Raw genomic sequence first — 25,729 nt, 5'->3', positions numbered from 1 at the left:
TATTCAACTCAAGGTAAGGTTTAGGATAAGCCAAATTCAGCTTTAATTCTAGAGTAAGGGCTTGTATCGGAATTTGAAACATTCACAAAAATCTCAATCAGTTGCTAAACATGCATAACCTTATTTCTGTTTTCTTTTTTGGTCCCGCGTAGTATCAAGTTTTGGTCATCTTTTATTCTACAGGGTTAAGATCAAAATTTGTGAAATGTGTACATAGACTGTATCTATATTAGTATTATATACGAGCTATTTTTGTTATCATCTCTTATACGTAGTATCTTATTCAGCATTGGTATACTGTTGTCATTTACTTTTTGATAAATAAATATGTTGTTTCTCCCTGGAGAAGAGAAACACAACCAGCAGCAGCTTATTGTTTTTTTACCGCAGCACCAAAACTCCGAGCTTATTCCCGCACAACCAACTTATTGAGCTTGGTCACAATTTTCTGGTGAACTTTTTTAGATTTCTCATCTATTAGTTATTGCGAAGATTAAGAAACTAATGGATAGGAAGCTAAAAAGTTCGCAAGAAAATTGATACAGTAGCCTCTAAGACGTTGAGGTGTTTTAGTGTTTCGGAAAATGGTAAGCTTGTATTTCTCTTCAGGATTAGTATTATATTGTTGTTGACATTTACTTTATGGTAGATAAATATGTTTTATCGTGATTCACTGATTTGTAAATTATGAGCTAAAGACATCATTATTATGGTTATATTTTTCATGGCAAAAATAAATCCAAATCAGGATTATTTGAAATACAGAGAATTTAGTTTAGCTCCGTTTAGAAATTTATCAGTGGACAAACTTATAGTTCTGCTTGCAAAATTTGTAATGTACCCAACATTCCTAGCAATGCAAAAGTTGAATCAAAACTTGCCACATTTTCTTTATGGGGTCCTAAACTGAGAAATATTTGACTTGAACCGAACTCTTACAATACAAATTTACATTTTAATAAAATCAAACTTTTGAAAAAGATTGCCACTTTCTGAACTCAGCTGGGTTTATGAATAACGTTAATCTTGGTCATTTTGAGGATTATTAGAATAAAGTATTGTGGAGCAAATCGTAATCTTAGTAGTTTTATGAATGTATTAAAACAATAAAAACATTATGAGTGTGTCTTTTAGTGTGTGGACTAAACCTGACTAAAGAAATCAACATACGAGGATCAAACATTTATGAATGTTTTTGAAACTTTGGTAGGAAAGTTTCATTGCCGCGGGGCACATACAGGTAGATTTTACTGTTTCGACTGGATTTTTATTTTCATACCTTAAGAGTCGGTGTTCTTTGCCATTTAGATAATTCCATTGTTGATATGTTTTAGTGATTTTAATAATTATAATGAGGTCACTTTTCACTTAAAGACTGAAAATGTTTTTGTGGTACATTATTGTTACGTGTATTGTTTTTTTGGAATATCAGTTGCAATATAAAGTTTAATTTGATGAATTTTCCATGTAACTTTTACAGCGTCTACCATGAATCTTATATGTGATTTTTGTGGAACTTATGAATAGAGTTAAATATTTTTTTATTTGGAGATTATAATTTATTTTTTTTGGACAGGAGATTATGATTAATCGTTAGTGTAGCCTTGTTTGATATGATATATACGCTAGAAACACGGTGATCCACCATAATTTTGCAAAAACTATAGAGTGTAGCTTCTCAACAATTCCGATGAATCATAGTGATTATGATATATCTACCATGAACCAAACATGCATGCAATATTTTTATATTAACGCATACTGATTAAATTTAAATTATGTTAGTGAAGATAAAAAATAACTTTTGATTTAAGTCTATGACTAATTGATAGATTAAATATTTTTTTGTGAAATTATATAGTGAGGTGTGAGTAACATGGTAAGAAGGATTAAAGTCAATACTTTTAATGATGTGGCAGTTTATGATTGATTGACTTTGTTGCTTGTACTTGCATGGTTTGATAGTCAGACATGTGATTATATATTATTAAATCAAGATAAAATATTTACTTGTGAAGATTTTATTAATGATTTGATTATGAAAGTATAGTATATATTAAAATAAAAGAATTAATGAAATAAAAATTAAATTTGAATTTAATTTATATACATTAGATGTAAAATCTGCACAAGCGATTAATGATGCATTGTTATGTTAATAAAAGTCATGTGATTTTTTCAAGTAGTCTCGTGGTTTAAAATTTGAGAAATGATATTTGTACAACCACTTATGATAACTTTTTGACAACTTTCTTTCTCATATTCATATTATACTTTTATTTTCTCTCTTCCTTTTTTTTCCTCTCTCTCTATTGTTTTGGACCAATGAGAAGAGAGAAAATGTAAGTTGTCACAAATGATTGTACATATATCACTACTCTTAAAATTTACCTCTTAAAGATGAATAAATGAGGTGTTCAATGCTCGAACCCCGGTTCCTACATGTTACAGTGCATTGTCTCTATAAATTGAGTTAAAATCACGGAAAAAGTCATGTGACTTTAATCCTTAAAAAAAAGTCATGTGATTTTAAATATAATAAATCTAAATTTAAATAGTATACAATATTGGTGTAAAGATGTCTCCGTGAGCTTAGCTCAGTTGGTAGGGACATTGCATAATTTATGCAGGGGCATAAGTTTGAACCCCTGACGCTCCACTTCTCCAAATTTAAAATATGCGAGTTATAGCCACTAGGCTACTTGACAAAAAAAAATTGGTGTAAAGATGTTTTACGGCATTCAATTATAATCGTTAGTTAATTAAAAATATTTAGTTTTATGAATAATTTTGAAAGTTATTCATTTGATTGGTTGTGAATTGTTGACATTCTAAAACTTTTTACACAAATTGTGTATACTAATTTTCATTGCTATACAAATTGTGTATACAAATTTAAAATAATTTTACACTCATTAAAATTTATATAATGTGATGAGTTCAGTATAATTGATTATAGACTGTGTTGGTTCTTTGAGGAGCTGTTGTTAGGGGTTTCAGTATTTTAGGGTGATGGTGATTTTTCTTTGGGGATTTATGGTGTTTTTATTTTCTCTTTTTAGTGTAATACTTGGGATTTAATCCTCTTATATATAATATATTTTGCCATTAAAAAAAAAAGACTTCAATATGATATTTTTTCATGTTCCTTAAAAAAAATTTTTTTTTCATGCGTCAAATCGTTTTTTTTAAATATGTTCAACATAGTATATGCATATATATATATATATATATATATATATATATATATATATATATATATATATATATATATAATCAAATAATTGGATTCAATTCCCTAAAAAAAATGGATTCAAGTCATTAATAAGCTCTACTGAATGATGCATTGTTTAGGATAATCCAAATTCGATTTTTATGTGACATAATTTTAGACCTTATTTTAATTATTTCTGACCAAACTCCAGATTATCAGAGTCTTATTCCCCTTCTCTGAAAACCGGAGTGTTAACACGGAATTTTTTTTTTTTTTTTTATTTTGGTTCCTGTTTTTTAAATTCTTATAATATAATTACATTTTAACTCTAATCTCTATAATGTTTATTGTTTAGTTTATGTTCAATAAGTTTTTATGTGATAATAAATATTTAAATGGAAAACACTTCACAAAGCCTACAACCAAAAGACGTGAATGTTATTATTATGAAAAATGCTAACAAGTTTTCTAAAAATATTGTTTTAGATAAATGATGACTTTTGTATAGAAGGTTGTGTATTTATTAGTTTAACAAGTATTGCATTTGTTTGGTTTTTTTACATTTTATCAGGTTAAAAATAGTAAAAACAAAATTGACATTTTTTTAACTCAATAAAGTCTTGCATTTGAACTGATTTTTAATGTTGTATGTTAATGTATTGTTATGTAGTATTTTGTAAAAAATGCTACTCCAGATTTTATTTTATTTTTTGAATTGTTTTCTTTTGGTACATATTTTTGGGAGCAATAATGTCAATATATATTTATATTTTTATTCAGACGGAGGAGGAACTTAGCAAGAATCATTGATGGAGTAATCTCTTCAAGGTCAAGGGTTGCATTGAAGTGGCACTTTTTAATTTCTGTCAGTTCTTAATGTCCAATAGAAGATTGTGTGACTTGTTCAAATCCTATAAGCAAAAAAAAAGTTTAAATCCTACCTATAATATTCTTGTTTTCTTGGTCAAAGAATAGTTTTCAGTTGAAAGCTGAAGTATTTCCATAAATATTAAGTTAACTCAGTTGTGAACATTTTGTTTTTTGAAGGATCGGTTGTGAACATGAATATTTCGTATTTATAACAATTATTATCACTTTTTTTGCTGAAATGAAAATTATAAGGCTAAATAATTGGATTAGGAAAGAAAGAAAACACTAACATTTCATGTTGGAAAAAATTCAAACCAATGTTTTTTTTTAAATGACAAATGTTGGTATGTCATTTGCTATTTCATTTAAGGAATGTTGGTGTTTTTTTCTTTGTCATTCGAACTCTAAACATTTCCTATTTCCCTCCTTTAACCGATTAATTCAAACAAGTGAGCTATCCATTTACCCTATTCCAATCAAAGTATACTTTGAAAGACTCAACTATTACATTATAGGGTTGAATTTGTTTTTAGTCCTATAAATATTCATAATTTCTTTTCTAGTCCCTATAAAGTAAAATCACATTTTTTTAGTCTCTATAAAATTTTGCGTCAGTATTTTTAATCCCTATAAAATTTTCGTCGTCATTTTTAGTCTTTGTAAAATTTACTGTCAACATTTTTGGTCACTAAAAATCATAAAGAAAATCTTAACGAGGCTAAAAAATGTAATTTTATTTCGTAGGGATTAAAAAACGAAATTCATAATATTTACGGTGATCAAAACATATTAATTAACCTTACTTTGTAATCGAAGCAGACATAGTATTCTAAATGTGAAAACGGGAGAAAAGGAAAGAGAGTACTAAATGGATATCATCTTAACTGAAACGGTCGATGGATACATTTTCTCATCCAAACAAAATTGACTACGTTTGCTTGCTATCGATTAAGATTTTAAGATTTATAAGGACCAAAAACATATTTAGCCCTAAAATGAATAGTAAAATTTGGGATAAACCATTCATCATTCATATTTTATCCTTATAAACTCAACTGTTTTTCAATTTTAAAATTAATTTAAATTTACAACATATCTGTATGTAATTTAAAAACTAACTACATATTTAATTGATTTTTTTTGTAATATATTTTATTTTCAATTTCAAATTTAAATAGATTTAAATTGAATATTAAAGTCGAATTGAAATATTAGATATATTAAAAAAATTAATTTAATTAAAATATACGATGAGACAAATAGACAATGAAACACAATAAAAAAATGATGGACAGAGGTATGTATGCTGGTAAAAAGTAAAAACACAATAATTGTATGAGTGGCACCACATCTAGAATATATTTTTATGTAAAAAAATTAGTGCAAAAATAAACATTCAAAGATATTAAATTATTTCCCATTAAAACACTCTTGACCAAAAACCAAGCAAAAAAAAAAAAGTCTTGACCATTTACTATACTTTTAAGAAAAAAATACAAAACTAGTTCAAAAAATACAATAAAAAAAAGAAATTTAATTTTACAAAATAGAAAAAGAGGTTTGAATTTGGCATATACTATGATTAAATATTTTTGGTAAAATAAGATTTTTTTTTTTGAAGAGGCAATTTCTGGTAAATAAGATTAAAATAAACATTATCTAATGTTCAATATTGTTTTTATAAAAATAAGTCTTGTTTCTTTTATTGCCTGGGTTAGTTGTGATTTAACTATTTTTCTATTCACAATTTAAATAATCTTAGTAAAAAAACTATGATAAAAAAGATAATATAGATAATAATTTTAGTCAAAAAATCTTTTATAAAAATGATAATATGGATAAAAGTGTTTAAATAAAGGATAAAAATGAAAAAAAGACACGTTATGTTTTTTTTTTTTTTAAGTAGTTTAGAGGTTAGAAATTTACAAGTGGGATGTCCATTTCGAACTTCGGCCCATACATATATTATGCGTTGTCCCTACCAATTAAGTTAAGCTTGATAAGACACATTATGTTTTACTAGTGAAAAGACGAGTACTACCGTGTTCGTTTGTCCGTTATCTTTACTACACTAACGTATGTGTATATTTTTTTTGAAGGACGTATGTGTATATTTTATTATGTTTGTTTGTATAATTTTGATTACAATTTTTAAATATTAATGAATATTAATATTTAAAATATTTGATCTCACATGTGTTAAGAGGACTTACTTTTGAGAGGATATATATGATAAAAGTCACTATTTTACTCTTTAATTGATCCTTTGAAAATATATAATTGATTATATTTATAGTGACATATACTTAATTTAGTTTGTTACATTTTTATTTAAGGATAAAGGGAAGAAAAACTTGACATATATTCATATCGTATTTTTTACACGATATATTTTGTGTGATAAAAAAAAAAAACTATGTTTGTTGCACTTTTTTTAATATTTGAATTCATTACCATTCATTGTTTTTTTAAATGGTATAGAAAAAATCGAACACACACAATCTATTACACTTTATTTCAATATTTAAATTTATTCTTATCCATTTATTATATATGTTATATATTAAAATTTGAGTGTAATTTTGTAAAGAAAAAATAGTCAGTAAAAAAGATAAAAAAAATATACATTTTAATGTAAAAAAAAAAAAAAAATTACATAACTGAATTGTTTAGGTGTGACAGAACACAAGATATAGCATTATTACGGTTATATTTTTTCACATAAATAGAGCATGAGCATAAGATCAGAATAAATAAAATACAATAAAATAAAATAAACCCTTCTCTTCTTCGTCGAAGATCGGAACGGAGAGTGTGGTGGTGGAACAAACGCTTATGGTAGTAAAGAGGAAGAAGATTGGAGGAGCAACGCTTCACCTTCTTCCTCTAGATTTCATGGCTGCTCCTCAGTCCCAACATCGCACTGTCTTTGGTATATATATTTATCTTCCTATCTTTTGTTTTTGTTCTTAATTGTTCTTTTCATATTGAAATTTATAATCTTTTTTTTGATGTTTTTACGACAATTTTTGTAGTTGGGAACATACCGTATGATGCTACAGAGGAACAGCTTAAGGAAATTTGTCGGGAGGTTGGTCCTGTTATCAGTTTTAGGTAACTTTCAATTTTTTTCATATCAATTTGATTTGTTTTATGTTAAAAAAAGGATTTTTATGTGTTTGTAGTTGTGGGTAAGTTATGTTTTGAGAAAAAAATTGATTTTTTATGTTGGGTTTAAGTGTGTTGATTTTCTGTTATGTGTAGATTAGTTACTGATAGAGAAACTGGGAAACCTAAGGGTTACGGATTCTGTGAGTATACGGATGAAGAAACGGCGTTAAGTGCTCGCAGGAATCTTCAGGGTTATGAAATTAATGGACGTCAATTACGTGTTGATTTCGCGGAGAATGATAAAGGGAATGATAGAAATAAAGATCAGGTATATTGTTGGAACTTCGGAATTACGTTTAACAAATCTTTGCATTGTTTTCTTTTGGGTTTTGTTAGGACTGGATGTTGAGGGAGGGAAAGAAAAGGGAAGGGTTTTTGGGGTTAAGGGAGGGAAAGGAGAATGGCTGGGAGGCAAGTCTCCCACCTTGTTTGAGTGAAGGGGACTTTTGAAAAGTTTTTAAAGCTCCCAAACAAAGGAATTTATAACATAACCATTTTTCTTCCCTCCTAAAAGAAGTGCAGTAGATGAACATAATAGCACATGCAATCCTAACTTTTTGTAAAGACATACATACCCTGAAAGTCATGCATTATGGGTCACGTGTTATCGTGATTGTATTTACTATTCCCCATGGCCCAAATGATAAGTCACTTTGGCAATTTCACAAAAATTAATGCAGCTAATTTTGTAACGTATGAGAAAGAAATTATAAGAAACCTTACAAAATAATTATCCTTCATTAAAGTTTCAATGGTAGTGTAAACGACTTATGATTTTATAGACAACTTTTTCTCCCAAATGGCTCATAATTTGGGATGGAGGTAGTATTTCTAAATAGATCTGTTTTTCCAAACATATTGATCAATGTGAGACCAAAAGGAAACAGTTACTACTCTATTCAAATAAATATGAAATTGATTTCACATTGGTCAATGTCTTTTATTTGTTTGTAATTACATTTTTGACCAATTAAATTGAGTTATCAATAATCACTCCAAGCTGTTAACAAAATAATAGAGTGATATAGATATTTTGAAGTTCACTATCAATTTCAAATCTGTTGTGAAAATTTTGTAAAGATTTCGTTTTTGTTGCCACCTTCCAACCCATTTTTTCATGCTCGTATAGGTAAACAAATAAGCTGCGTGCTTAATTTCAGTTCCATCATGGATTAAAATGTTCCTTTTTCTTTTACTGCAGGGTCGCGGGGGACCAGGAATGACAACAAATGCAGGTCAGTTCTTTACGATCACTCTATTCTTATGTTTTGTGATAATTTATCTTATGCATAAAATCACTGTATTTTTTGTCCTGTGTTTTCATTTTCTCCTTTTTTTTCTTTTTACCGTTAAAAGATCCTCAGAAACAAGCAGGCATCCCAGCTGTTCAAGGGGAATCCGCTCAAGCAGCTCAACATCAACCTATGGGTCTTCATATTGCCGTAACAGCTGCAACTGTCATGACTGCAGCTCTAGGTGGTGCTCAGACTGGCATCCCGTCAAATCAAAATGGTTTGCAGAGTCAGCAAGCATTAGCAAATGATCCTTTAACTTTGCATCTGGCCAAAATGTCCAGGAGTCAGCTATCTGAGATAATCTCAGAGCTTAAGGTAAGTACTGGGTAAAGCTAACTTCTTTTTTTCCTGGATAATCTTTTTCTTGACTTGTTTGTTGTTGTTATGATGGCAGGGAATGGCTACACACAACAAGGACCTGTCTCGCCAGCTGTTGCTTTCAAGGCCACAGTTGCCCAAGGCCCTTTTTCAGGTATAAAACTATAAATTTTTCTCCCATTTCAATTCCTTTGTGCATGTATGCAAGCACAACATTATTTGATAACGAACTTGTCTCTATTCTATTTACAAATTCTTGTATGTTTTAGATTTCCTTGGCTATATCCCTTCATTCTGACACAAGCACAACATTATTTGATAACACACTTATCACAAATTCTTGTATGTTTTAGATGTCCTTGGCTATATTCCTTCATTCTGACTATATGTTTGATGTCTAACTGCATGATGAGGGGGTTGAACGAATGTGAAGAGAAAGATAATAACTAAGATAGTTGTAGTGGGTAATGATTTGAAATCAGACAGATAGGGTTGAAAGATTTTCTTAACCAAAAAAAAAACCAGACAGATAGGGTTGAAAGATTTTTTTAAGCAAAAGAAGAATGAATCATTGGATGACCTTTGTTCATATTTTTCAATTTAAGAGTAGCGATGATCCGTGAGTTTGCTGGATGTTGAAATCTGACCTTAAAGGCCTAACAAGTCTGACAAGATCAATAACACTCTACAAGCCACAGTTAGTCCCAAGATTATTGTAAATATAGGGAGAGAGTTTTTCTGGATGTGCTTTGAGTGATTTGCACTCAGCTGATCTTCTATTTATACACTCATACAAATTAATACAACAACAACAACCAAGCCTTATCCCACTAAGTGGGGTCGGCTTCTCATACAAATTAATACAATTTACATTTACTAGGAGATTAATAACATTGCCGATTCCTAAGTGCATGTTGGATATTCTCTAGATTCATGGCTAGCTAACTATGTAGTCGAACCTGAATATAATTGCTGCAACTCCCAATACTAATACTAATTCCAACTCTCCATGGAAGGTGGAACTCCCAATACTATCTGTCCATCTCTTGACAGCCATGTGCTCATCTCCAAATGTTGCTTTTTTTTCTAGGATTTCTATGTTACGCCTTGGCCTTAGAGACTTGTAGTAGGTTATGGGCTTTGATCACACACAGTTGTTCTAGGATCTATGTATGGTTCGCAGCAATTGGGGTGTCTCAGACGTGTAACCATATAATTGACTTCCTTGAGCATCCATCTATCTATATAATAGTTTTTCTGTAGTGCCTTGTGCATATAAACCAATCTCATAATGTGACAGGCTTTGAACACACAATTGTTCTGGGATCTATGTATGGTTCACAGCAATTGGTGTCTTGATCGTGTAACCATTTAATTGACTTCCTTGAGCATTCGTCTATTTATAGAATAGGGTCTTTCTGTCCTAAGTTATTTCTGATCTCTCTGTCCCAAGTTAGATTTTGTTGTTATGTTCTATCTTACGAACAATATTTGTTACTTTATTGAATATAGAGTTTGGGTATTTTTTTACCTCTAAGTTGAAAGTTTTAACCTATTTATATATGATTTAGTTTCATTGGACCTATATTTAGAGATTAATGTTTTAATAATTTCTTCTACCATTAAATAAATATTTACATTTTTTTGTAATTGCAGGCTCAGATAATGCTAGGGATGGTCAACCCTCAAATGGTATGTTTTGTTTCACTGCCTTTTTTCTTGATTAAATTCCATTTTCATGGCAAATTTTTGTCATCCGTGACTTAGGATTTGATTTAGGGTCTTTCCAATTTCCGAAGCTTTTAACTGAACATGGTAATTTGTTGATTAGCATTTGCATATTCTAAGACAGTTCGAATTTTGAAACAAGAATCAGCCAATATTTTATTACTGCCTCTGAAGAGTAGATATGTTTTCAACTTTATTTTTAATGATAATTGTTGCAGTTACAAATGCCAAACCTTAGACAAGTTTCAGATCAAACCTTGCAGTCTTTAATGAATGAAGGCCACCTTGGTCAGACTCAGCAAACATTGGTTCCGACTGTGGCTGGTCTACCTCCTTATGGACAGAGCAAGTTGCAGTTTGGCTTGACACCTTATATTCAAGAAGGCCAAGTCAGCACTCTCCCTCATAACCCTTCAGTTCCTAGTCAATTGACCGTAAATTCAAAGCCTCCTCTGCAGCCCAGAATTCCCCCTCAACATCATCAAAGCAACCATTTTGTACAGCCTGGAGCAGGGCAGAGTAATTTAATACTTCCTTCCATACGTCCCCCAACTACGGGCAGTTTTTCCGTTAGGCCTCCATTTCAACAGGCAAATTCAACTGTAGTGAACCAGCAACCGCATGCCTCGTTTCTACAACAACCAGTACTTGTTGGAAGCTCAACTGTCTCACATAATATTCATATGGTTCGTCCAGATGCAAGCTTTCAGGTGCCAAATTTTGCTTGTGTTATTTTGTCTTCACTCTTCATATTTGCCTAGATTTGAGTGTTTTGAACAATGTATGGGTAAAATGTTTAGTTAAGATTAGAATGTACTACGCATTTAGGTCCATCAGTCTTGCTTTGTGCATTTAATTTATATTTTAACCGCGGTTTGTATGGAGAAGGAATGATGCCTGTAGCATAGTATAAGAGAGAATGCAAAAACCAAACATGTGATTGATACACACATCAACTAAGAGCAATTCCAATGTGGGTTCTTAGGAGTTCTTAGACGGTTCACCATTAGAGTACTCTGCATGGCATTCAGGGTGGAAAATAGGTTCTTACAGAAGCACACACTCTTACCAAAATTTAAGAATTTTTTTTTTTTTTTTTTTTGAGAAAGTAATGGCCAAGTACTACATGTAAAAGCCAATCTCTCTTCATTCTACTCTTCTGCTTAGCTGGTTTCAACTTTTTTTTTTTTTTTTTTTTTGATTTCATTTTTAAAGTGAAGCACCTAACTTCATTTATTAAACAGGCTGGCCCCTCCATGCCATCTGGTGTTTCTCAGTTATTTAGCAAGGAAGGTGATAGACCTTCCAACGCTCTTGAGGATTGGGCCAAAAGTAGTAGTAAATATTCCAACGTATCTTTTGGAGTAGAGAATACAGGCATGGTTCATGATAATCCAGAATCCTTTACACGACCATCAAAGCTCACTAGATTGAATGACGGAAGGGGTCTCTCTGCTGGGACTTCAGACGTACCTGTTTCCAACGGATCATCCCATGTTCTCGGAAGTAGCTCATTACCTGTACCTGTAGTTCCTAAAGCAGATGTGCGGCACTCTGATCAACAATCTTCACAGGTATGTCGTGCAACCTGATGATTCATAGATGCCAAGTGACAATGAGTAATTTTCTCATTCATGAATTTGTTAGATGCTTTGGTATTGGTTTGTTAATCTTTTTAATAAATTGGATCTTTGCAATTTTCTTTACTACTACTTAAATAATTAGGTGGCAATAAGTGTATGAGTGGCTAACTAATAATTGTTATCTTGGTTTTTGAAAACAACATATAAATGAGTGAAAATTTCCCAAAAAACTGGCTCTTAAAAAGAATAGAGATATTAAATTCTAATGTAGGAATGAATTCTCTCATGTTATCTTTCTCATTTTGAATCCCAACACCTCATCTGATATTTTGAATGAATGATTTGGATCTTCTCACCATTAAAATGCATTGGACACCACTTATAATTTTTATAAGCTGTAGAGCCCAATGCATTTTAATGGTGAAATCATCCACATAACCCTCTCAAGTTTTTTTCACAATTGAGAGGATCCAAATCCGTTGAATGAGGAGAGTATTTAAAAATGGGGAATAGGAGGATTGAACGGTGGAGATTAAAGAACATGACCCCCTCATGTTTTGTTTTCAACATGAGAGGATTCACTTCCGTCTAATGCTGCTATTCTGATTTGTCTTGCCACAATCTTATTTGATCCATGTAACGAGCGATTCCTGATATATAAAATCACCATTCTTATTATCTTTGCTCAATTGCAGCTTCCATCTGATGTGGAGTCTGTTTTACTGCAACAAGTGTTGAATCTAACACCAGAGCAATTGAGTTCTTTGCCACCAGAGCAGCAACAACAGGTCATTCAGCTCCAACAAGCGCTTAAGCGAGATCAGATGCAGCACTCATAACACACTGGAACAGATAATTGAAATATGCAGCAGCTATTTATTTCCGGCGAATGTGGTCTGTTTTGCCAACTCAATTTCCGGAAGATGGTTTGACAGAAACCAAGTCTGTCGCTTGTATATTAGCATTTGATGTAGATTAGGTTCAGAGTATCGAAATTCTTTTTTTTATCAGTTTTCACTTTTTTTTTTTTTTTTGTAATTGTTTTCTAATTACATGTCTAAACATTTATTGTTGCGGTGAGAAGCTCCAAATGAGCGTGTACGAGATCATTAGAAAAGATATGCTGTACTGTACCATAAGAATAATAATAATAATAATTATGCTGGTTCAAATTTTGCAATCCTTTTCTTGTGTTGTGGACTGAGTATATTTAGTGTTTATTTGAACTTATAAGTTATATAACCATATAAACTTGAATATGTAGCTGTCTCTTGTACCAAGTTCCGCGCTATTGCTGAGACCACTTAAAGTTAAGACAACACTCAACGTGCTAAACAATTGAATCTACTCTCAATATTCAACACTGCAATATCTGTTTCTTTCAATACAAACTAAATAAGTTATTTTTGCTCCAACCCTCTATACATGCTTAATATTTAAGTACATTCATTTTCATTTCAAAGTAAGTTACTGCTATGAGCTTTACACTAATGTAATATGTAGTTGAACTGCGTCCAAAAGCAAATTTCTGAAGAATCTACGACTTCGAGCTTTAAACACACCACACAGCCGTGTGGTATCCATTGCGGTTCAAAATAGTTGTTAAGACTAGTATAAATTTTGCGTGGAAGACCTTTAATGCACTCTTTTAAGATCCAGGATGAGTGCAAGTGTAAATAAAATGATTCGTATATAGTGTGTTAGACATCAATATTTAACTTTGTATACATCCAAAAAGAATGATAAGATACAAAACTGTCATTCACAAACACTCAAAATGTGTAAACTAATTGACTTGTTGTGAAAGGAGAACAAGTAATCCTTGTGGACCCACTAATATTTCGTTAAGAAAACTAAGCAGTCCAAACCAAACCACAGGAGTAACATCCACACCAGCAAGAGGTGGAATCACTTTGCGAGTAGGAACGAGAAGAGGTTCAGTAGGAGCATAAGCTATTACATACGGAAACTTTCCAACTGGAAGTTTTGGATACCATGACATGACTATTCTCACGATAAAGAGAAAACCAAATGCTGAGAGGAAGGGACCTAGAAATCCAATAGCTAATTTTGCAGTAGCAGGATCAATATCAGCAAGCATCAATCCTGTCATGAAATCTGTGGAAGCATGTAAAGTTTCTGGCATGTTAAGCTTGAAGATATTCAAGTCAACATCCAAATCAAGACATTTCTGTGCAGTAGCTCCATTTAATATTGGGAATGTTGCGCTGGCAGAAGCTCCAACTTCCGTGTAACATGAACAACATTGCATGATTCGTGAACTTCCGTTTACATTTCTTCTAGTAGGATGCTTCAAACTTTTCTGCAACAATTAAAATGCCAAACACTGCTAAGCTAACTGGACAAATATAACATGATATTTTGCAACGTGGAAGAAAATGCATATGTTTGGTTAACATTTGCTTAAACAAACTCAATGGAAAATTGTTACTTTTATAACGACTAGTACCAGTAGGATTAGGAATAAATTGAACAAAAATACCTACAAAAAAACAACTGAACTGTTGCATGGGAAAGGATTAAAGAAACCATGAAATTTTGAACACACTAGCATTTTTCTGGTCTTAACTCTCTGGTTCCCGGGAGAAGGGGCCTTGGTAGTATGACGTTTGACTGATAAATAAGTAAAGCTTGGCCAAGGATAGTTCCAGCCAAGATTGGAACTCAAATTCTCTTGAACAATTTGATTTGTTGAGTATGGCTCATAGACACGGAAGAGGGGCGAGGGAGATGAGCGAGCGTAGAAACCTTTGCTCTTGCTTTTGCGTTTGGCCCAAACGTACATTAGGCACAACTTTTTGTTGTGGGGATGAGAGTGGGAGTGTGGGGGCGATAGCCCATGGTACGGTTCAGGGGTATTGTTGTAGTTTGAACCGTAGTATTATGTGTATTCTTTGTAACGCTGTAAACCATAATTGTTCAAGTAATAATACAAAACTACAGCTGCTTTGTTGTTGCAAACGTAGACACACTTGGGCGAACTGCGTAAAGAAATGACCTTGTTCATTGTCTTGCGATTTATCATTTCCTTACTCTTTTGTTACTAGTTGTTGTGCTAACACGTTCTTAACATAATAGAAGTTCATCAATCACTTAAACCCACTAGCATTATGCCAAAGCTAGTAGCCATAGAAACCTACAATTAAGTGATAATGAGTGGATACTCCGACATCAAACTTTATGAATCCAAATCCTAAGAAACTACCGAATGTCATAATCCCACAACATATTTTAGAATAAATTTCCATTTGTTCAACTAATTCAATATAACTGAAATATCCATAAATATGATACTGCAACTGGAAATTTAATTTAAATACCCTCTTTATTAAAGAAAAATGTTTGAGCTAGAAAACATAAAACACAATTCAAAGATAAGAAGACTTACATAGACGCCAAAGCCAAAATTGGCAGGCTTGAATATTGAAGGATTCCGCCCTACAAGATTGAAAAAATGGAAAGAACATAAAGAGTGAAAGTGAAATGAAGGTAGAAATGATAAGAAAGGAAGTTCAAGAAAGTTGAACAGTTACCAGTGATTCCCGCATGGAAGGAGTTGAGATTAACAAGATAAGATTGCGTCGCCATTGTCTTTGGTCACTAAGACAGTAACCAGATAAGGAGGGAACCTTATCGTACATTACATGTAATTCATTTACATCCTCATTAAAGAAAAAGACTCATATTTACATTTAAATAAAATAAAATATATTCAATGCTTCCTCCGTCTCTGGCCGTTTAAGGTTTATGCACGATTATTAAGAAAATTATCAATTGTGTTGATTTTGATGGTAAAGTTAATATCATTTACTAAAACATCCTTATTAATTATAGTTAGAGCCCGTTTGTTATAGCTTTTTTTTTAGGAAAAAATCACTTTTTTTAAGAAAATAATCACTTTTAAGAATATTGCATCCGTTTGTTACAGATTTTTAAAAAAATCAGAATCTAAAAACAGCTTCAAATGAGAAGCGGTTGAGAGCAGCTTGTAAAAAAATAGATTTTTTTTTAGAGGAGAGAGAAAATATGGATTTAAAGATTGAACTAATTTTGTAACAAAAAAATCGCTTTTATATAGCTGTATCCAAACAAACTAAATTATTTAAAAAAAAGTGATTTTTATTACGGTAAACAAACGCAAAATAGATTCTGATTTTTCATAAAATCTCTAAAAAATAATCTCTAAATTATTTTATGTCAAAATCACTTTTATTTTAATCCGTAACAAACGGGCCCTTAGTAGAGTAGTTAAGTTGGATGAAATTCAATAAATAAGGGTATGACAACGGAAAAAAAATAATAAATGTTGCATTAATATTTTAAAGTGACAATTATTTTGAGAAAAAGAAAAAACAGTAAAGAGAAAATTATCGTGAGACGGAGGAATATTTATTTTCACCAACAACAAAAAGCTAAAGACTTTCTTGGATATTTACATCAACATTAATAAAATATGTATCATGAGTTTAATGAATCCACAAAAAGAAACTTCATTTTACAAATAGTACAAATAAAATACATGTAAGTCAAAATTACACTATTTTTCATGTAAAAATTATCATTTTTAATCGTTTAAACAATGTCTAAAAACACTCGTTAACTTTTTTCCATTAAACATATACCTCATGGATAGTTTTTTTTAATAGGGACGAGAGAAGACAAGTATCATTCCCTAATTATCTTTTAATTAATTTAATGTTTTCACTAACCTTTCATGAGGTAATTTGGAAAATAAAATTAAGATTAGCTACTTTTTCAATTGGTGCAAATGTAGTTATTTTTATGCAATAATTTTTTTTTTTACCCATACATTTAATTAAAATCATACCACAATATCACTTTTTTGTGGTAAATGCTTCTTTGTCGGTTGCAAACTAGGAGAGCTTAACAAAACGTGGCTATTTGAGGTAGGGAGAACCGCGTTGTATATGGTGTCCAAGGGAGCAAGAAACATCTACTTTGTTAGTTGTGCTTTTCCAAGCACAATTTAGTACAAGATCTTCAAATGGTTGGGTATTTTGTTGTCCTTGTAGGGGGACTTCTATCTTTTGTTTCAAAGTTTATGTTTTTCTTTACATGAGTCTTCCTAACTTGTGTCTTAAAACACAAAATTAAAATCTAAAAATAGAAATTTAATCTTAAAACTTAAAAATTTATCTTTATATGTTAAATATTTTTACACGATGAAATTAAATCCTTTAATTTGATAATGCAGCGATGTATCCTCCAGTAAAAATTTGTATTGCAAGTATATAATGAAGAACAATGTGCCAAGTAATGATTTTATATTATATTGAGAGATTGGAATACGACCAAGTACATAGATACCACACTCACTCAGCTCAGTCTATCTCTATCTTCATCAATTCACGTTGACCAAAATGTCAGAAGCACTGATCCAAATCGGAGTAGTAGGCTGTGCCGACATAGCTCGTAAAGTTTCTCGCGCCATCAACCTATCCCCAAACGCCACCATCTGCGCCGTCGCCAGCCGCAACTACGACAAAGCCGCCGCTTTCGCCACCGCCAATGGCTACCCTCTGACAGCGAAGGTATACGGCAACTACGAAGCTCTACTGGAAGACCCTGATGTGGACGCTGTGTATATGCCACTACCAACAAGCTTGCACCTTAAGTGGGCCGTTCTTGCGGCCCAGAATAAGAAGCATTTGCTTCTTGAGAAGCCCGTTGCGCTGGATATTGCTGAGTTTGATGAAATTGTGGGAGCTTGTGAGGATAATGGGGTTCAGTTTATGGATAATACTATGTGGGTTCATAATCCTAGGACTGCTAAAATGGCACAGTTCTTCAATGATCCGCACCGCTTTGGTCAACTCAAATCGGTAATCTACATGTCAATTCATTCCTAGCTCTACTGTTATTTTTGGATTGCCAAATAAATTTGTTAAGCTGTGACCTTCTCAAGTCTGAAAGTCTTATCCCATACACTAGTCTTGAAATTACTTGTTATCTTACTTAATTCTTTGTCTTATACTAAGTAGTAAGTAGTGTATAGAACTTATGATAAATTTCTTTTTTTACTAAAGTACCATTTTTGTATAGTAATAAGTAAAATAGTGTTTGCATTTAAATAAAAAAGTGAAGTAGTAAGCAATGTAGTCAAAGTCAAGATGTAGGATTGGTCGGCCAATGAAGGAACGTAAACATGAGGAACGTAACACAATTTGTAAGTAGGATCGGTAGGTTGTTGATAGAGTTGAGAGAGAAAAGAGAAAATAGAGGGAAAACAGAGAAAACAAGAAAAAAATAGTGAAAACAAAGGAAAAGCAACCCTGCGTAACATCGAAGCACGGTTGAGGTGTTGTGGGACGTAGTACGAACCAACACTCGATCTTTACTACAATGGTAGTAAGTACTCAAATTGGTTCTTGGATTTGTAGGACCATATCAATCTAGTATTCTAGTTAGTCACATTATCGATATTCCAAATGATCTTTGAAGTAACAAAACCTCAATCAAATTTGTCGCTCTGTTGGGACTAAAATGACATTAAGTTGTTCGGTTAGTACAACTCAGATCATAAAAGACTGCAAAGTTTGATATGTTGGTACTTATTATTTAGTGTGTATGATTTTCACCACTAGACTTTTTGGACAAAGTTAATTAATATTTTTGTAATTATTCTAGAAATTATTTTGAAATATTGATAGTGTGGGAGATTAAGGACGAACTTGAGTATTTACTTGTTTACTTGTAAAATTTGGAAAGTAGAGTTACATTGCATAAGAAAAACCTGACTGCATGTTCATTGCCTATTTACTGATATAAGTGGTGGCTTTCGGGCTGTACAGGTTCGCACCTGCTTTACATTTGCTGCAGATTCTGAATATCTAAAGAAAGACATTCGTGTGAAGCCAGATCTTGACGCACATGGTTCTCTAGGTGATGCAGGTTGGTATTGCATTCGTGCAATCCTCTTAGCTGCCAACTACGAACTCCCTAAAACAGTGATAGCCTCACGTGAACCAGTGCTTAACAAAGATGGAGTTATATTGGATTGTGGTGCATCACTATATTGGGAGGATGGTAAAGTAGCTACATTTCATTGCTCTTTCTTAGCAAACTTGACAATGGATATAACAGCTATTGGAACAAAAGGAACTCTTCATGTTCATGATTTTATTATTCCTTATGAAGAGAATGAAGCATCTTTTCATGTTGGTACTGAAACTAGCTTTGATGATCTTGTTACTTGTTGGTCTAAACAGCCAATTAAGTGTACTGTTAAAACTGATCTTCCTCAAGAGGCTCTCTTGGTTACAGAATTTGCTCGTTTGGTGGGTGAAATTAAATTTAGAAACTCTAAGCCTGAGAAGAAGTGGCCAATTGTTAGTAGGAAAACACAACTTGTGTTGAATGCTGTTAAGTCTTCAATTCATAGGGGTTTTGAGCCTGTTCAGATTGAGGAGTGAAGCAAGGAGTATGTTGTGTACCACATGCCTGTATCTTCTCAAAATGTGATCTGCTCAATTGGCATCTTTGGTTTATCTGTTAAAATGTTCATGCATTTCAAATAAACATTAGATTGTATGCATTTGTGAGCTGTTCATGGCTAGATGTTATTAAAGAGTCTAAATTGTTGAAATGTATATCTAGTAATTGTTTCTATCCAAGGTTCTTAAATCTTATCCATTACATTATATTTCGGATCGGCCAAAGTCCAATCTGTGAAGGATCTACAATTCACCTAAGTAAGCAACATCGTGTTCCACAACGCACCAAATAAAACTCCATGATCATATCACCGTCTTCTAATACTAATCAGACGGCGATCCACTAGTCACACCAGGATCATAGCAATAGAATAACCGTCATAGAGCCCATTGTTCTGTACATGTCACCTATAAAAGGTCTCCAACCTTTGGTGAATGACATGACATATTCTCAATTCGAGTTAAACTCTAGACTCTTCTAAACCCTTGGGCGTTGGAGTACTAGAAGGTACACCACCGCACACAGAGTAGCATTGTTGTCATCCATCACATTCAATCAACTGAACTCTGACCTTCTATAACATTGAATCTATGCTTTTAGTCTTATAGTAGTAAATTGTTTTTCTTTATACAATTACAATAGTAAATTGTTTAGTTGTATGTTTACACTCATTTCAAATTTATGCAGTACTCCTCCGAACTATTTAGACAGAAAATTTGTTTCAAAGTTGCAAATTACAATTTGGACACTTTTTAAGTTACTTGTAGAACCTGTCTTCCGGTTGATAGCTGTTTCTCCTAACACTCCCACAGTCGGGGTCGGTGGACCAAAAAGATGCACTATATACCTCGAGAAATGATATTTTGACAACCATTTTTTGACAACTTTTGGACAACTTTCTCTCTCATACTCACATGATATTGTTATCCTCTCTCTTCCTCTTTCTCTCTCCATTGTTTTTGACCAATAAAAAGTGAGAAAAACAAGGTTGTCAACAAAGTTGTCATCAAATGAATGTCAAAATATCATTACTCATATACCTCTATTTATGGAAACAATCTAGAAAAACATCATTTTTCAACTACATTTGAAATTATTAGATTTGAAAATTTGACTATTTCTTAATAATAAAGTAAATTAATAACACGCAGCTAACAAGAAACGTAGCTAAACCAAAAAGTCCACAAAACAACCTTATATAATATTTTCATTGAAGTTCATGACAATTTCATACTAGATAATTAATCAATGATGGAGGTTCACATCTTACTACTATTCACCACCCTATCCCTTGTCATAATCCGGTTCTTCCTAAACCGACAAAAGAATAAACCACCCGGTCCAACCGGTCTCCCCATAATCGGAAACCTCCACCAACTCGGATCAAAACCCCACTGCACCCTCTCTTCCCTCGCCAAAACCTATGGCCCTATCATGTCCCTCCGCTTCGGCTCCGTCACCGTCACCGTCGCTTCCTCTCCTACAACCGCCCAAGAAATCCTCCAAAAAAACGACCAATCCTTCACCAACCGCCCTATCCCTGAATCAGTCGCTGCTCAACCCAATGTCAACGACACACTCGCATGGTCCCATGCCGACTCACGGTGGCGCAACCGTAGACGTATCTGCACCACCCAAATATTCACCTCCCACCGCCTCGACCTTCTCCAACATCTCCGTCACCGGAAAGTTGAGCAGCTAGTCCAACACCTTCACAAAAAAGCAGCAGAAAGATCAACCGTTGACATAGGTGAACTTGCTTTCGCCACCATGTTGAACTTGGTTTCAAACACGGTGTTCTCAGAGGACCTTGTTGATTCGGAGTTTGAGAGTGCTGGTGAGTTTAAGGAGCTTGTATGGAGGATAATGGAGGATGCTGGGAAAGTGAATGTTTCTGATTATTTTCCAGTGGTGAAGAGATTTGATCTGCAAGGTGTGAAGAGACATGTTAAGATTTCTTATGTAAGATTGCATGAGATTTTTGATCGTATGATTCAAAAACGTGTTGAAGATAGAAAGAGTAATTCGCGTGATGGTGGTGTGGTTGCTGGTGATTTCTTGGATGTTTTGCTTGATCATTGCCAACAAGAAGAAGGCTCTGCTTTCAGTGTTGAAAGCATCAAGCCATTGATTCTGGTAATTAAGTCAAATAATTTTGTTTTCAGTTATACATTTTTCAACAAATTCATTTTTTGGAGGATAAATTAATCAATGAAAAAAAAGGTAAATTACATAAATTTTAATTTTATATTAAACAAAAAAAAATGAGACATGCAATGTATTATGTAAGGATAGACTAACTGACTAACTATAGAGGAACCTTTGATAAGAAACAAATATTTTGCAGTTACTTTTAAATTGTTACAAAGTGAAATGTAAAGTAGGGTCATACTGTCATGAGTTCTGTTCGGGTAAAACTATTTTACAACAACGATGAATATATACATCAGAGTATGTTATTTGAACGATCATTGTTGAATGATGAGGCCTACGTTATTCCTTGATGAATTAGGGATAATTTATCACTAATGATAAATATGATTCGATTTTGGAACAAAAAATATAAATATATGTTGAATGAAGATGATGTAAAAATTTAATGTTCTTTAGATGAAAACGATAACTAATTGTAAGAAAAAAAAACCCTATCAATGAGGCCTCCATTATTCATCGATGAATTTTTAGAAAATGAGATCAATTGTTATATATTGATGATATAATTTTTTTTACACATGAATTATGTTAGCTCATAAAATATATTTTTTTCAAAAATATACTACATCATACATCATAAGATGTGACTGTGTATAATTATTTTAAAATCACATAACATACAAATTAAATTGGAACCAGATTTGTTGAAGTTGTTAGGATTAGTAGTTTATCTACCCGGCAATATTTTATATGTAGTTCTTCTTCTAATATAATGAGGGAGTCAGGATATGCATCATGCATTGTCCAATAATTGTTTACGTGGATCATCCACAACCATTACTATGCTTCCAAATTTCAATATTGAATGGAGTGTTAATTTCAACTTGTTTAAAAAAAATGTTAATTTCAATTTTCAACGTTTGTCAAAAAAAAAAAATCAATTTTCAACGATAAATAGTAGACTTAGTAGTAGTTGTTTTCAACTTCATTTTTATATGGTAGAATTTGGAAAAGACTAACTATAGTAGGGTACATGTAGTTTTTGTTTTGTTGATTTTTTAGGAATTTAACTTTGTGATATGAGATTTACATCACTCACACATATTGTACATCAACCACTTGCGCACGTCCTCATGATTGTTGTGTTGATCTTCAAAATTAAATGTGGTTAATTTTGGTTTGAAACAATTAAACAGGATTTATTTATAGCTGGAAGTGATACATCAGGATCAACAACAGAATGGGCAATGGCAGAGCTTCTCCGCAATCCAAACATAATGAAAAAAGCAAGAGATGAAGTGATTCAACTAATTCCCAAATTCAACCAAGTCAAAGAATCAGACATTCCATCACTTCCATACATCCAAGCAATAGTCAAAGAAACACTTAGGCTTCATCCACCAGTACCACTTCTCTTACCTTATATTGCAGCAAATGATGTTCAAATAAATGGTTACACAATTCACAAAGGAAACCAAGTTTTAATAAATGCATGGTCTATCGGAAGAAACCCCGAGTTTTGGGATGATCCGTTGTTGTTTCAGCCGGAAAGGTTTCTTAATTCGAATGTTGATTTTAAAGGGAGAGATTTTGAGTATTTACCTTTCGGTGCTGGAAGGAGAATTTGTCCTGGTATTCCACTTGCTAATAGAATGATTGTTTTGATGTTGGCTGTGTTGTTGCATTCTTTTGAATGGGAGCTTCCTAAAGGTGTTAGTCCTGAAACGCTTGATATGAATGAGCAATATGGAATCACATTGAAGAAGCTTATTCCTCTTTCTGCTGTTCCAATTTCAGTAGTAGTATGAAAATACAAGCAAGTATTTTGAGAGTTGTGTTGAGCAAAAAGGTGTTTAGTTGAGAATGCAATTGGTTTGATTTATATTATCACTTTTAAATAAGTATGAAGTTTATGTGAGATGGGTCTTTTTAATCACAGTTGGGAAAATCTCCATGTTCAAATAGGCTTATAGAGGTACTTATGTACTAAACGTGGACACAGAAATCTTACATTATTTATTGTATGAAACCGGTTCAAAGAGGCTAACGGGAGAGCTTGTACAAAACAAATTTACATTTTATTGCATGAAGTATGAAAATCTACAAATAGGCTCATTGAGATAGTTTTTGGTAATAGTGTAAAATTAATTTAGACCAATAATATATCCTTATTGTACTCTTTTTATTTTATGGATCAGGCTAACACAGGGGCGGATCTGGGATTAAATTATTAGTGGGGCTAATTTTTTTTTTTTTGAAAGAAGTATGACTAAAATTTCGACGAAATAAATTATACAAATAATAAGATTTGTAACAAATCGTCAATCATTTTGTTCCTTGTGTAGTAAAGTTGTTTAAATTTTAGTGAATTTAACTTTTCAATTATAATTTAAATGACATCATAAAAATGATAAAATAATTTAAATAAATTCGGAGTAAAAAATCTCAATCCAAAAATGGGTCTTCCCTTTATTTTATAGATTAGATAATGCATGATATAAGTTGCAAAATAAAATCTTAATATATATTCATATATAATTTATATTATTATCTGAAAAAATTAAGAAAATTGCAAACAAGAGGAGAGTTGAACTTGATAAAAATTAAGAAAAAAATGCAGAAAGTGAGAGTTGAACCTGGGACATTCAGCATTCAAGTTTGTACTCAAAATCCACGCCACCAAGCCACGGCTGTTGAATTATTGATGTTGTGAAATAGAAGATATATATTATTTAAGATTGACTTTGTATATAAACAAAAAAATGTATGGGCTGGGCCTGGGCTGGTGTGGCTATTGCCACACCCTGCCTTGCTCAGGTCCGCCCCTGGGCTAACATGTGTCCTTAGAAGACATGTTAAAGATTCTATAAATAAAAAATATTTATTACTAAAAAAATAAATTTTAACCTTTTGAAAAATAAATTGACACAATTTTTATTCATTGTCTTCAATTTATAACAAGTCTTCACTCGTAGTTTGCTATAGCCTTTATTTATGTGGATCATGTTGTGCTTGTATTTTTTATTTTGTTTTTAAAAAATAAAACAAAATAAAAAATTATAAATACACCAAGAGTTTTGTTTGTATTACCCCCACAAATGCTCAAACAGTTCGGTTCGTAAACTACCAAACAATATTCTGTGTTTTTTAAGGTTTCGGTAAATAATTAGCAAATGTTGTTTTTTAGAATAAAGAGCGAATTGGGGGTAAAAAGAGCAACCATCTATTCTCATGCTTTGTATTTTTTTTAAAGTAAAAGTAAATTCAAAATCAAAAATATAAAATTAATCTTCATCTTTTTTTTTTTTTTTGAAGGAAAAAATTAATCTTCATCTTGTTTATTCTTTTTACTCATTTGTATTTGTTTATCTTTAATCACAACAACATTTAAAATGGAATTGGGTCCTAGAGTCCACTACGGTATTGACAGTGGAATTTTTACATGTCCCTTTGAGTGGTTAATGTCTTCCCCCTATGGACTTAAATGCGGCTTATAGAAGGGGGTTAAGGGGAATTTGGGTTAGTTTGATTCTTTAAAAAGTCTAAATTTTCTCTTGGCAGCTTATTCTTGGAAGACTCCCAACTTGTTCAAATTTATCTAGAAGAGGTATGTTTCCGGAGGGTGTCTCTTTGGATTGTGTGTGGTGCTCGTGGAAACAAGATGTGGGGGATCATTTGTTTTATAGATGTAGCTTTGCCGGAAGGATTTGGTACTCCATTTTTAAATTGATCGAAACAGGGGTGTTTTACTCGAAAATGTTGTTTCCCTCGTTAACTACTTTTCATCCTCTTCTTTTGTAAAAAAAAATATCGGAAGGGCTTAACGCTTATTTGGCATGCAACAATTTAAAAAATTTGGGAAGCTCGAAATGGGGTTATTTTTTTTTCTAAGAATTCCGAGGCAGAAGAGATTGTAGAAG

General features: G+C 32.3%; 4 protein-coding genes across 5 annotated transcripts; 3 read left to right on the top strand and 1 right to left on the bottom strand.

Moving 5' to 3' along the window:
* Positions 1–6,835: 6,835 nt before the first annotated feature.
* On the top strand, positions 6,836–13,359 carry CSTF64 (cleavage stimulating factor 64). Its single transcript, XM_085739751.1, has 10 exons — positions 6,836–7,016; positions 7,120–7,198; positions 7,349–7,523; positions 8,457–8,490; positions 8,612–8,865; positions 8,945–9,022; positions 10,525–10,560; positions 10,815–11,306; positions 11,841–12,170; positions 12,875–13,359. The coding sequence occupies exons 1-10, from the start codon at positions 6,920–6,922 to the stop codon at positions 13,016–13,018; spliced, it is 1,719 nt and encodes a 572-aa protein (XP_085595877.1). The 5' UTR covers positions 6,836–6,919; the 3' UTR covers positions 13,019–13,359.
* Positions 13,360–13,879: 520 nt separating this feature from the next.
* On the bottom strand, positions 13,880–15,868 carry CCB3 (cofactor assembly, complex C (B6F)). Its single transcript, XM_085739757.1, has 3 exons — positions 15,734–15,868; positions 15,589–15,638; positions 13,880–14,502 (listed from the first exon to the last, which is right to left on the bottom strand). Exons 1-3 carry the CDS (start codon positions 15,786–15,788, stop codon positions 13,966–13,968), a joined length of 642 nt encoding a protein of 213 aa, XP_085595883.1. The 5' UTR covers positions 15,789–15,868; the 3' UTR covers positions 13,880–13,965.
* A 1,177-nt stretch (positions 15,869–17,045) lies between these two features.
* Positions 17,046–19,829, top strand: LOC146958176 (Glyceraldehyde-3-phosphate dehydrogenase-like family protein). Of its 2 annotated transcripts, XM_085739754.1 has the most exons (3): positions 17,063–17,208; positions 17,416–18,043; positions 19,013–19,829. In XM_085739754.1, exons 2-3 carry the CDS (start codon positions 17,582–17,584, stop codon positions 19,631–19,633), a joined length of 1,083 nt encoding a protein of 360 aa, XP_085595880.1. In that variant the 5' UTR covers positions 17,063–17,208; positions 17,416–17,581; the 3' UTR covers positions 19,634–19,829. The 2 variants fall into 2 exon arrangements, with proteins under 2 accessions (XP_085595881.1, XP_085595880.1); XM_085739755.1 differs by having other exon boundaries at positions 17,046–18,043.
* A 1,056-nt stretch (positions 19,830–20,885) lies between these two features.
* LOC146958175 (geraniol 8-hydroxylase-like) lies at positions 20,886–23,932 on the top strand. Its single transcript, XM_085739753.1, has 2 exons — positions 20,886–21,791; positions 23,006–23,932. Exons 1-2 carry the CDS (start codon positions 20,904–20,906, stop codon positions 23,615–23,617), a joined length of 1,500 nt encoding a protein of 499 aa, XP_085595879.1. The 5' UTR covers positions 20,886–20,903; the 3' UTR covers positions 23,618–23,932.
* Positions 23,933–25,729: the final 1,797 nt, after the last annotated feature.

Source organism: Medicago sativa, chromosome 1, assembly GCF_051527215.1.
Source record: "Medicago sativa cultivar Bolivia chromosome 1, Bolivia_mono, whole genome shotgun sequence".
Taxonomy (NCBI): Eukaryota; Viridiplantae; Streptophyta; class Magnoliopsida; order Fabales; family Fabaceae; genus Medicago; species Medicago sativa.
This window is presented reverse-complemented; position numbering and strand designations above follow the sequence as displayed.

Excerpts from the sequence above, each read along its gene's own strand:
- CSTF64 (XM_085739751.1), top strand. The coding sequence starts at position 6,920 with ATGGTAGTAAAGAGGAAGAAGATTGGAGGAGCAACGCTTCACCTTCTT. Across the intron at positions 7,017-7,119 it reads CCAACATCGCACTGTCTTTG|TTGGGAACATACCGTATGAT; the intron begins GTATATATATTT and ends CAATTTTTGTAG. Across the intron at positions 8,866-8,944 it reads AGATAATCTCAGAGCTTAAG|GGAATGGCTACACACAACAA; the intron begins GTAAGTACTGGG and ends TTATGATGGCAG.
- CCB3 (XM_085739757.1), bottom strand. The coding sequence starts at position 15,788 with ATGGCGACGCAATCTTATCTTGTTAATCTCAACTCCTTCCATGCGGGA. Across the intron at positions 15,639-15,733 it reads CTTCCATGCGGGAATCACTG|GGCGGAATCCTTCAATATTC; the intron begins GTAACTGTTCAA and ends TCAATCTTGTAG. Across the intron at positions 14,503-15,588 it reads ATTTTGGCTTTGGCGTCTAT|AAAAGTTTGAAGCATCCTAC; the intron begins GTAAGTCTTCTT and ends TAATTGTTGCAG.
- LOC146958176 (XM_085739755.1), top strand. The coding sequence starts at position 17,582 with ATGTCAGAAGCACTGATCCAAATCGGAGTAGTAGGCTGTGCCGACATA. Across the intron at positions 18,044-19,012 it reads GCTTTGGTCAACTCAAATCG|GTTCGCACCTGCTTTACATT; the intron begins GTAATCTACATG and ends CGGGCTGTACAG.
- LOC146958175 (XM_085739753.1), top strand. The coding sequence starts at position 20,904 with ATGATGGAGGTTCACATCTTACTACTATTCACCACCCTATCCCTTGTC. Across the intron at positions 21,792-23,005 it reads GCATCAAGCCATTGATTCTG|GATTTATTTATAGCTGGAAG; the intron begins GTAATTAAGTCA and ends ACAATTAAACAG.